Source organism: Oreochromis aureus, linkage group 18 (assembly GCF_013358895.1).
Source record: "Oreochromis aureus strain Israel breed Guangdong linkage group 18, ZZ_aureus, whole genome shotgun sequence".
Taxonomy (NCBI): domain Eukaryota; kingdom Metazoa; phylum Chordata; class Actinopteri; order Cichliformes; family Cichlidae; genus Oreochromis; species Oreochromis aureus.
In genome coordinates, this window is record NC_052959.1 from 15693853 (window position 1) to 15704418 (window position 10566).

General features: G+C 40.0%; 1 protein-coding gene across 1 annotated transcript; it reads right to left on the reverse strand.

The window, feature by feature from the left end:
* Positions 1–1659: 1659 nt before the first annotated feature.
* Positions 1660–8000, reverse strand: LOC116316968 (zinc finger protein 37 homolog). The gene is made up of 5 exons (XM_031735619.2): positions 7530–8000; positions 5647–5746; positions 5518–5563; positions 5185–5437; positions 1660–3995 (listed from the first exon to the last, which is right to left on the reverse strand). The coding sequence occupies exons 1-5, from the start codon at positions 7815–7817 to the stop codon at positions 2688–2690; spliced, it is 1995 nt and encodes a 664-aa protein (XP_031591479.2). The 5' UTR covers positions 7818–8000; the 3' UTR covers positions 1660–2687.
* Between the last annotated feature and the right edge of the window lie 2566 nt (positions 8001–10566).

A 10566-nucleotide genomic window follows, 5' to 3' on the forward strand; every position in this document is an offset into this window, starting at 1 on the left:
TGACAAGAGGGTCAGGCTGACACGCTGTGACAGGAGGTGAAAACTAATGGTTTCAAGCATGGGTAAACTATCATGTTAGCTAGCTGCAGTCTTCTTTTAGTTCGTGAGAGCCATTTATACTCACCCAAAATCTCTAAGGAATGTTTCCAGCACCTTGTTGAATCATTGCCACAAAGAATTGAGGCAGCTCCAAAGAGATCCAACCCTGAACTAGCAAGATGTACCTAATAAAATGACAAATGAGTCTATTTCCAATGTTTTTAATCTCTACTAAATTTAATCTCTGCAGCTTCACTTATTGCCTTGAGAGTGCAGCCCTGAAGTATGAAGTTTTGTATCTCAGTAAAGAAATTTTTAGTCTTTTAGTTCATTTTTCCAAATACTGAGGCTACGTTTAGATCTGCCAGCCATCAGTGGGTCTAATCCACTAAGCAGCCTTGGCAGCTTTTCCCACAGAGAAAAGCTAAAGAAGTTTTACTAACTCTCAGAAAAACTTGATGGGCCTTGAAGCAACCTTAAGCTCTGGCGTACTCTCTCTCTCTCTCACACACACACACACACAGGAAGACAGAAAAAGGATAAACATGTAGGCAGAGGGATTCATTCAGGGTTCTGAACCTAGACACACCCTGACAATTTAAATTCGAGAATTGCGAGATAGCCCCACACAGTCCACTGTTCAGCTGTACTAAACACATGACAGTGCACTGCTGATTTTAAGCATCAGGCTGACTGATTTAATTTAATCTTCCTTAAGCACATAACATGAGGTAAATGACAGGATAAAGATTGCAGACTTTCAAAATTGTAGCTGGACACCTTTATTTTTAGATTTTTTGAGTAAATCACTATATTTAGTTTCTCAGTTGTGCTGCAACAAACAAGCAAAGACTTTTATTTACTTTTACAAACCCATAGTCCTAGTTTTCCTAGGCATAATGGTCAAATCAAAAAACTTTATCATAATGAATAAATCATCATTTGTAGCTAATAAATTTAAAAATAAAAGCCACTGGTATTTCTTTTAAAATATTCTTCATCAGAGTTTACAGACGTTTTCATTGCTGTGACAAACTAAGTCTACTTCATTATTCAGTAGCTTGTAGAATCGCTTTTATCAGCAACAATTTGAAGTAACTGTTGTTTGTATGAGTTTATCGATCACAATCACATCATTGTGGAGGAATTTTGGCACATTCTTCCTTAAGTGCTGCTTCTCTTCTTCTTGGCTTCATTTATGCACAGCTCTCTAAGGTCAGCACTTTAATCAGGTTGAGATCTGGACTTTGACTGGGACATTGCAACACCTTGGTTCATTTTTTTTTGTGGTACAGCCATATTGCTGTAGATTTGTTGCTGTGTTTGGGATAGTTGTCCTGTTTCATGACTCAGTTTCAGTGACCTTTACCTGCTGGACAGATGGCCTCACCTTTGACTCTAGAATATCTGCTATGCAGAGAAGTTAATAGTTGACTCAATGACTGCAAGGTGTCCAGCTTCTGTGGTTGCAAAACAAACTAGTGCTGTGCAATATTGCAGATTTTGCTATGATCTGATACGAGGTAACTACAGGGCCAGTATTGCAGATACCGACACCGAACTTATAAAAGGCAGCTTGTGTAGGGGAGTGTCATGATTTTTGACATGAATTATCATCAATTTGCAAATTCTGAACACATTTTAATGAACACTGAATCACTGTGATTTTACTTTCCATGATAATTAGTTAATACAACAAACAAACCATTCAGCTTTTCATGAATGATGAAACTTGGGTCAACTTCTGTTGTTTAAATCTCAATTATCACATAAAGGTTCAGACATTTTTCACAGTGCAATGAACTTAGGGGATAGAAACAGGGTACCAATACTATCATGCTAGTCTCGATCCAGTACCAGCGTTGATGTCAATACTATAGATATTTAGATTGATCTGCCCAGCTCTAAAACAAACCCAAATCATCAGCCTCCACCACCGTGACTAACACTTGTATGGGGTGTTTGAGCTGATGTGCTGTGTTTCCGGTTCACCAAACATGATGCTGTGCATTATGGACAAACATCTCCACTTTGGTCTTGTTTGCTTCAGAGGCCGTGCTGTTTATTCTGATGCTTTCTCCTTGCATCCCTTCCAGACAACCCACACTTGTTCAGTCTTTTTTCTAATCGTACCGTCATGAACTTTAACATTTAACATCCTAACTGAGGCCTGTAGAGTCTCAGATTAAGCTTTTGAGTTTTCTGCATTTTCTGTTACATTTTCAAAATGTAAACTCATATCATATTTAAAGATTAAATAAAATAAGGTTTTCTTATAAAATAAAAACCACATGTTGTGGCAGAGCTAATTTAAGACTGGAAACTGGCTCTATGTAGTGATAAAAATAAAAACGATGGAAGTTCATTCTTACATTAGCTTCATTTTGATTCTGAACAAATACTGACTTGCTCTTCTTCAGGCAAGCAGTGCCACAACGTTCGATCAGCTTCCATCTGTTTGCAATTCACCTCCACATCTGTTAACAAGATAAAAAGGCTTCGGAAAATCAAACAACAGTGTGGAACTTCCTTTCTCCTATTAAGCAACGATTTAATGCATGTGCTGAGTTATAGAGGCTGTGTAGTGTGATCCTTCTGTTTTTACAGCATTAAAAAAAAACAACAAAAAAACAAAAAAAACACAGACTTCAGACCACTAGGCCCTTCTTTGATCTTTCTCTCCGTTTCTTAACACTCTTCTGGCTGCTGCACCTCTTCTTCTTTGCTTCTACTTCTGGGTCAAAATCAGAGTCACTGTCACCGTTTGGTCTCCTTCCCATTGTCTCCTCTTCCTCCTCTTCTTCTTCCTCCTCCTCCTCTTCTGTCGAGTCAAAGGATAAATCACTACCTGACTGCTTGTCCTCGCTCTCCTCATCACCGGAGCCTGTTTTCTTTAACTTCTGCACCTTTGATTTTGGCGTTTTAGCCTTTGAACGCTGGCCTTTAATTTCCCCCGCTGCTCTTCTCCTCGGCCTTCCTCTGGGCCTGCCCGTGCTTCTCCTTTTAGTTTTTGGCTTCATTGATCTCGCCTTCTGAACCTTCTGTTTTACTTTCACACTGTCATACTCAGAGTTCACGTCTCTCTTTTTCTTGTTCTTAGCATCATTTGCCCTTTTATCCATCTGCTGAAGTCCAGAGCTGGACGTGTGGTAACGCTGGACGTGACTCTTCAAGCTCACGTTGTGGTTGAAGCACTTGTCACAGAGCTGACACTTGTACGGCCGCTCCCCGGTGTGCAGGCGCATGTGGGACTTCAGGTGGCTCGTCTGGTTGAAGCCACGCTGGCACACCGAACACTTGTACGGTTTCAGCCCTGTGTGCACAACAGAGTGCCTCCTGAGATGATGTATGTCCTTGAATTCAATCCCACAGACTCCACATTTGAACTCCCTCGAGACTCTGTGCTTTGCCAGGTGGCTCCGGCGTTCTTTACTGGTGGCGAATGTCTTTGGACAGTCGGGACATTTAAAGGGATCTTTTTTATCCTGGTGGGTCAGCTCGTGTCTAAATTTGTCCGCCCTGGTTTTGAAGGTGACATAGCAATACTTGCAAGGATGCTCGTACGTTTCATCGTGGATTTTGCTATGATTTCTTAGCTCAATCTCAGAAACGCACCTTTTCCCGCAGATATTGCAGGAGTAGGGTTTTATTTTGTGCTCGCATGTGTGAGGCTTCAGGAAGAGGAAAAAACGTCCGCACTCTGTGCAGAGCTCATTAATTTCGAGGCCACCCGGGGATTCAAAATCTTCCTCTTCGCCTTCATCCTCGGTTTCCTCCTCAGACTCCTTTGTGAGCTCGTCAGCCACCAAAAGTTCCTCCGTGGGATTCCAGTCCCCATCTGAACTCATCCCACCTCTATTGCATTCCTCTTCGTCGTCTGAAGGATCGCTTTTTTCATCGCTAAAAGTGACGGCCTCAGATGAAGCTGCAGCGGCGCTGTCGTCTCTTAGCGCCGACTGTGAATGAGACAGTGACAAGAATGGCAACGTAACATTTGGGAAACTTTTTCAAGCCTGTACAGCAAAGAGTATTCATGAAAAATGACTAAGACAGAGGTGCAAGCAAAGGACAAAGTATCATTTCTATAAGTGCTTTCTTAAAAACTGCAATTCAGCAAAAGCGCGGGCAAAGACACAAAAAACAGAAAACACAGATAATTTTTTGTTCCAAATGGAATAATAGAGAGGCACAATTTGTAACTTTCTGAGAGAATTATTACTTCTGAGAGCCAAACAAATTAAACGCATGTATGACTCTCAATCCCAATAAAAGTAGTTTGATTAGATTGTGAAGTGGTGTGAGATCTTGAGAGTTGCTGTTTGCACCATCACTTCTGAAGAAACTCCCAGAGGCCTGAGTAATTAAACTAAGTGGGAAGCTCCTATCATGACTACATGAAGCTGGCTCTAAAAGTGAGTCAATCCCTGTCATGTCTTAAGTTAAAATACCCGGCTTTAGAGCATTCAAAATAATTTTACAGACTGCTACCAAAACAGTTTTGATCTCTATGGATAGTTTTCTCGTTTACAACATCTGTAAGTGGGAGAATTTTTTATAACTAATCCATGTGAATAGTAGGGGTTAGGGGCATGGCCACTTTGATTGAGTGTGCTGACACAGGCAGCTGTAAACCTGTCGGCGTCTGCATTGGCCTCTCCTCTGCTAAATGGAGTCACTGTATTGGGCCTCTCAGTGTGTTTGTGGTCTGTGTGCGTGCCTTTTGGGGCTTCCTTAATGGAGCGCCTACTATATCCTGCTGTATGGTATAATCCATCCAAGAAGTCTGTACTTCAGTTTTTATGAGTGAAACACAACTATTGTTTTTGGTTACTGTTACATTGTGTCCATTTTGAAGGACATGTAGGATGCTCTAGTCAGCTGTTTGAATACACTTTTTTTAAAAGACTAGCTAAAATAAGCATCTCAATTAATATCATTAAGAATTACCAATGCAATCCAAACCATAAGACAACCACAAGATAATGCGTGACATTACAGTGGTTACAGCTATCTTTTATTAACAGTCTATGATATATAATGAACATGTCATACTGAACTTTTTATGAGCCAAGTCCAATAAACACACTGCAAACTTCTCTGATGACCAAGTTTTCTTTAGTACAAAGTAAATCAGGTTAAACCTACCAGCTGGGTCTCTGGAGTTCCCTCTGTGCCTCTTGTTAGGCATCCATCTTCAGCGGCAGGGAGAGGGGCACTGACCTGACTATTCCGCTTGTTTTTGTACTCGCACTTATGGCATCGTTGTTTCAAGATGATGAGCTCCCCATAGGTTACTTTCACCGCCTGGAGTTTTCCTCCACATGTTGGGCACTTTTGGCCAAACACCTTCAGGAGGCAATTTTCATTCACCATGTATTTGTCGTTCTGAAGTGCAGCCCTGAAACACAAGAAGAGTACAAACAGTCAGACCCTTCATGATGTCACATCTTCAAACATGCTCAGAGATGTGGAACTTACAATTCCTGGTTTGAATCTTTGTCTGGAGTTTCAGGAGTGAGAGCATCTGAAACATTATGGGGACAGGCTTGAATACAACACTTTGTCACACTTTAGATTTTTAATGGTGTGATATGGACACTTTCTTACCTCTCAAGGGGAGTTCTGTTATTTCAGGGGAGCAAGTAGAGCTCTTACATAATTCTAGGTCATCACATTGACTATCTGCATCTGTGGTGGCAACAGGTTCCTACACAAAATCACAAAAAAAACCCCAAAAAAAACACCCAAAGCTTTCAGTCAAACAAAGCCACAAACAGTTAACAAGCATGCGTTTTTTGTCTATACCCATCAACGTATGGATAAAAGCATCCCTTAGGTTGGCTTAAGGGAGAAACTACTCATTTGCCTTCACACTCTCTGGGCTGCAGTTCATGGTCAACTCAGGGACTGTAAGGTGGCCTGGTCTTCTAGCTGCAAAACAAGCCCAACTCATCGCCCCTATACTGCCGTGCTTGACAGTTGGTATGAGCTGTTTGTGCTGATGTTTTGTGTTTGGTTTTTGCCAAACATGGTTTTGCCAACCTAAGCCATGCTGTCATTTTCTTTTGAGAGAGAAGAGCTTCTCTTCTGGCGACCTTTTCAAACAAGCCATACCCATTCAGTCTGTTTCTAATTGGACTGTCATAAACGTTAACAATTAACATGATGACTGAGACTTGTAGAGTCTGATCTGCAGTTTATGAACATCGCGTTGTCTGACACAAGGGTGAATTTGCTGGGACGTCCACTCCTGGGAAGATATGCAACTGTCTTGAATGTTTTCCACTTATCTCACTCTAGAATGAAGGACTTTTGATTGTTTGGAAAGTAGCTAAATAGCGCTGTTTCACAGGGCACAAAAACAAGTGGTCCAGGATTACTGACCTTAACTGAATAACTTTCACATTTATAAGAAATACATTTACATGGAATAATCATACTTGCATTGAGTCTCACAGAAGCATTGTCTTGCTTTAATATGTCACTATATAAACTTCATACATGAATGATGAAAGCAATGACTGTGTCATTTTAATCAAGTTCTATCTTTATAATTTATCTGATTATAAATGACTTCTGTTGAAAACTGAATTAAAATAACTATATATTGTATCACAGTTGGTTTCTATGACTGCCTTCAAGCCAGGCCCAACCTTGGTTTGGGTTTGTGTGTTGATATTACGGCAAGGGAAACTGAGAACGGATTTCAAAGTAAAATTGCTCTTCAAGTGACTGATTTCAACAACCAAAAAATCTAGCCTGTCATTGATGAAATAGAAATAATAAAACACAAAACAATACAAAAATGTACGTGAAAAAAAATCAAATTGCAGATAACAGAAATATTGAAATATGATAAACTTGTCTTAAAATAGCCACGCTTAGAATTACAATTCAAACGACGTGTAAAGCCATTAAAAATAGATTATGTCACTTAATATACTTTAGAATCTCGACAGTATTCATATACGCAATTTCGGATATCTATTGATGTTGCTGATCTTTAGTAAAATCAGTCTGTGGAAGCAAATGTTTCCTTCTAATAGATGGAAAGTGGAAAAAATAAAGTCTCTTTACTTTGAAATACAAAATCAAACTGACTTACTGATAAGTAACTCGATAAGGGTGTGTACTGTGGATCTAAAATAAAATTAGTCAGTGGAAACAGGACGTTCACCTGTAATGGCTGTTCACGACTTAAAATCTTAATCAAAAAAATAAATCAGCTTTTATTATTTATGTTTAATTTTGAAATTAATTCATTTTGGTATTAATGCCAGACTAAACGTGTGGGCTAACATAGAAATCACATTCATTTGAAAGTCGCTTTTATTTTGTAAACACGTCTCAGTTTCTCTTTCCGTAATACACAGTATATAGGTTTATGGCAAAGCAACGTGGAGGCTGGCTTGGGAGCAGTTTTTTAAAGATCCGGTGAAGTGCTGATAGGGCAGCAACAGGTGATCCCTCAGCTGACACAGCAGACTCACCTCATCCTGTGGGCTCTCCACGGGTTCCTCTGGCTCTGTGTTGACCCACAGTGAGGGGACAGCACCGGGCTTCAGCTGCACCGAGCCACTCAGAGCCAAGCTCACGAAGCAGTCATCTGTGAAGTGTTCACTGCAAATAGTGATATCAGTCCAGGACGATTCTTTAAGTCGCTGCTTGTTGACTTCGAACAGAAACAGGACCCACTCCAGTCTCCTCTCTGGGTCCTCTGGTAGCCTGAACCGCTGCACATTGTGTCGCCACGAATCACAACCAACGACGGAGCACATGCTGGGCTACAAATGTGACCCTCCGGTTGTAGAAGTGGTCGGACAGCGTTACATTTTAACGCTCGCTTGCTGTAGCTGCCACATTTTAACATAAACAACAATGGCAGGCTAATGGCTAAGTAAGCGAATGTTGTGCTAACAGAACTGGCGTGGCTCTCTGGCTGGGTTCGCTTGGTTTGTCGACCAGCATATCCCGGCTTAACAAATAGATGACGCTGGCATTTATCGTCACTAAAGTAGAAAACTTGCACAGCTTCACAAAGAGGGGCGCGTTTTTTCAGCGTCACATTTATCACTATCGGTATTATTTTGTTATTACTATTAATAATAATAGTAGTAGTTCAAGTACGACATACTGCCATAAAGTGTTTTTTAAAGAGGCCCTTCTGAAAGATTTTTATATAATGATTTACTAGCCAAATAAAAGTAATACAAAGACAACACGTCAAATTGTGAAACTACATATTTAAAAAAATAAAAGTTTACAGATGCTCAAATCATATCTAAAACCAACACATAGTTTCTAAATAATTGCGACGACTAATTTGGAAAGCTCTGCATCCCTGAGTCAGTGACAGGTGAGTAGGAGGAGAAAACATATCTTTAAAAATATATATATTATAAGCTCCGCACACTGTCTCGCTTACCATTATTTTTTATTAAATTACAACATTCAGTCCAAGTGACCTTCATCAGGTACAATGAAACTAAATAAGTGCGACAGAAATAGGTTTACCATTGGGTTGCATCAGCTTTATTTTGACAAGAGACTGGATGTCTACACGATTGGGAGTCAACTGTTTTCAAAAAGGTCTGTTTTAATGTAATACCTTATCTGATTGTCCTAAATTGCCTCAGACATATGCCCTCCATACGATAATAATTAAAAAGACTAAAACCAACACTGGAGCTATTGAAAAAACTAAAGTAAAACTAAACATTTTCAAAGGAAATGAATTTTAAAAAGTAATCAGAAAATAGAAAACTGTAATAACTGGTATGGATGTAGTACAAGTGGCCTTTATGGCAAGTAACACTTCAAGTTATTACACAGCATTTCTAATATGGATGTAAAAGCATTGGATATTTCCAGTGTAAAAGCACATGTGGAAAACAGTCTGGTCCTGTGTGAAACTGTTGCATGCCCCAGGAGGATATTAGTTTTTTCTTTGTGAAATAATGCCTTCTCTGTCCTGATTGGGTGCTGCTGCCTGAATCAAGTCAATCAACAATCAGCAGAGCCCTATATAATGTCTGTGCAGCTGTGTTTCTGGGCCTTCTTACATGTCTTTGATTTGTATTTTTAGCCTTATGTGACTTTGTTCAGACTGCCTGTAGGGGAAAGCTGCCTTTGTAATGTGATCCCTTGTTTTCTACTGTTTGTGTGCTGGTTAGGTTGGCTATCTTTGTATGTTTTGTTTTGTTTGGCATTAGGCAAGTTCCTTTTATTTTCTGTTAGTGATGTTTTGTTTGTTATGTTGGGGTTAGCTCTCCCTTGAGTTAAATGTCAGTCTGAACCAAAGTTTTAAACTAGAAGAAAATAAACCTTTAAAAAAATGCCATCTTGATTCCTCGTTCACTATTTTAACTTTATGTTATTCTCTCCTATCCCCTAGGCTAGCCAGGGGACGTAAAAGACACATTAAATTGTTTCTGAATAAACCATTAGCTCAGTATTTTTAGTTCATTGTTTCCAATATCCTGATTTGTTGCTGGTCTTACTACTGTTTTTACTATTGGACTTTTTCCTTTTTTTCAGCTGGGTCAAAGTCACAGTCAAATTTTTCTTCTCCCACTAGATCTCCTTTTGCTTCATGTCTTCCTCCTCCTTTTCCTGCTCCTCCTCGTCCACAGTCACTCTGTCCCATTAGCCAGAGCACCACCAGCGTTGCCGTTTTTCTGTCCAGGAGTCGCCGTGTGATAACAGTGGATGTGATTCTTCAAGCTCACGTTGTAATTGAAGGATTGATCGCAGAACTGACACTTGTAAGGCCTCTCCCCTGTGTTCAGGCTGGCACACCGAGCAACTGTAAAGCTTAGCTCCTGTGTGCACTGAAAAATGTCTATGGAGGGAATAACCTTGGCTAAAGTTCATCCCACAGACGTGGAACTTTACCATTTTGAGACTTCTGTGAACTTTCATGTGGACTTTGTGCTTCTTATTTGTGGCAAATGCCTCTGAACCGTCTGGACATTTGTAGGGCTTTTCTTGAGTTTTGTGGGTCTGCTCATGAATGCATTTGTCCACTTTTGTTTTGAATGCAGCGTACAGTACTTGCACCAGTGCTCGCAGTTTCCATCGAGAATGCTTTAATGAGAATTTAGAAACACCCAAGTTGGAAACTTGCAAGTCACCACAAATTTACCAAATATGCAGAGTTAAAAAAAATTTTTTTTATCTGGAATATAATGAAAAGTGTCACAAATAAAAGGAAATGCAGAGACACCACTGAAACCCAAGCTGGAAAAAATATGCATGGACTGACGCTTTTCGAGACACTGTAATTATCCCTAAAGTACTTATCAGTCAGACCCCCGAAGCGGAACATTTTCTGAAGAACAGCTGCATGATTTATGGATCTTTGCAGTTGAAACACTTTCTCACAAAAATGCTTAAATATGCACATGTAGCACTTCTGAGTGATAGTGGTTTGGAACACATCCAACTCCAAAGTTGGCTTTATTAGACACACAGAAGGAGCAGATTTACCTGGAAGCAGCTGACAGCAAGTGGGATAAACATGCATGC

Excerpts from the sequence above, each read along its gene's own strand:
- LOC116316968 (XM_031735619.2), bottom strand. The coding sequence starts at position 7,817 with ATGTGCTCCGTCGTTGGTTGTGATTCGTGGCGACACAATGTGCAGCGG. Across the intron at positions 5,747-7,529 it reads TGGAGAGCCCACAGGATGAG|GAACCTGTTGCCACCACAGA; the intron begins GTGAGTCTGCTG and ends GATTTTGTGTAG. Across the intron at positions 3,996-5,184 it reads GAACTCCAGAGACCCAGCTG|TCGGCGCTAAGAGACGACAG; the intron begins GTAGGTTTAACC and ends TCTCATTCACAG.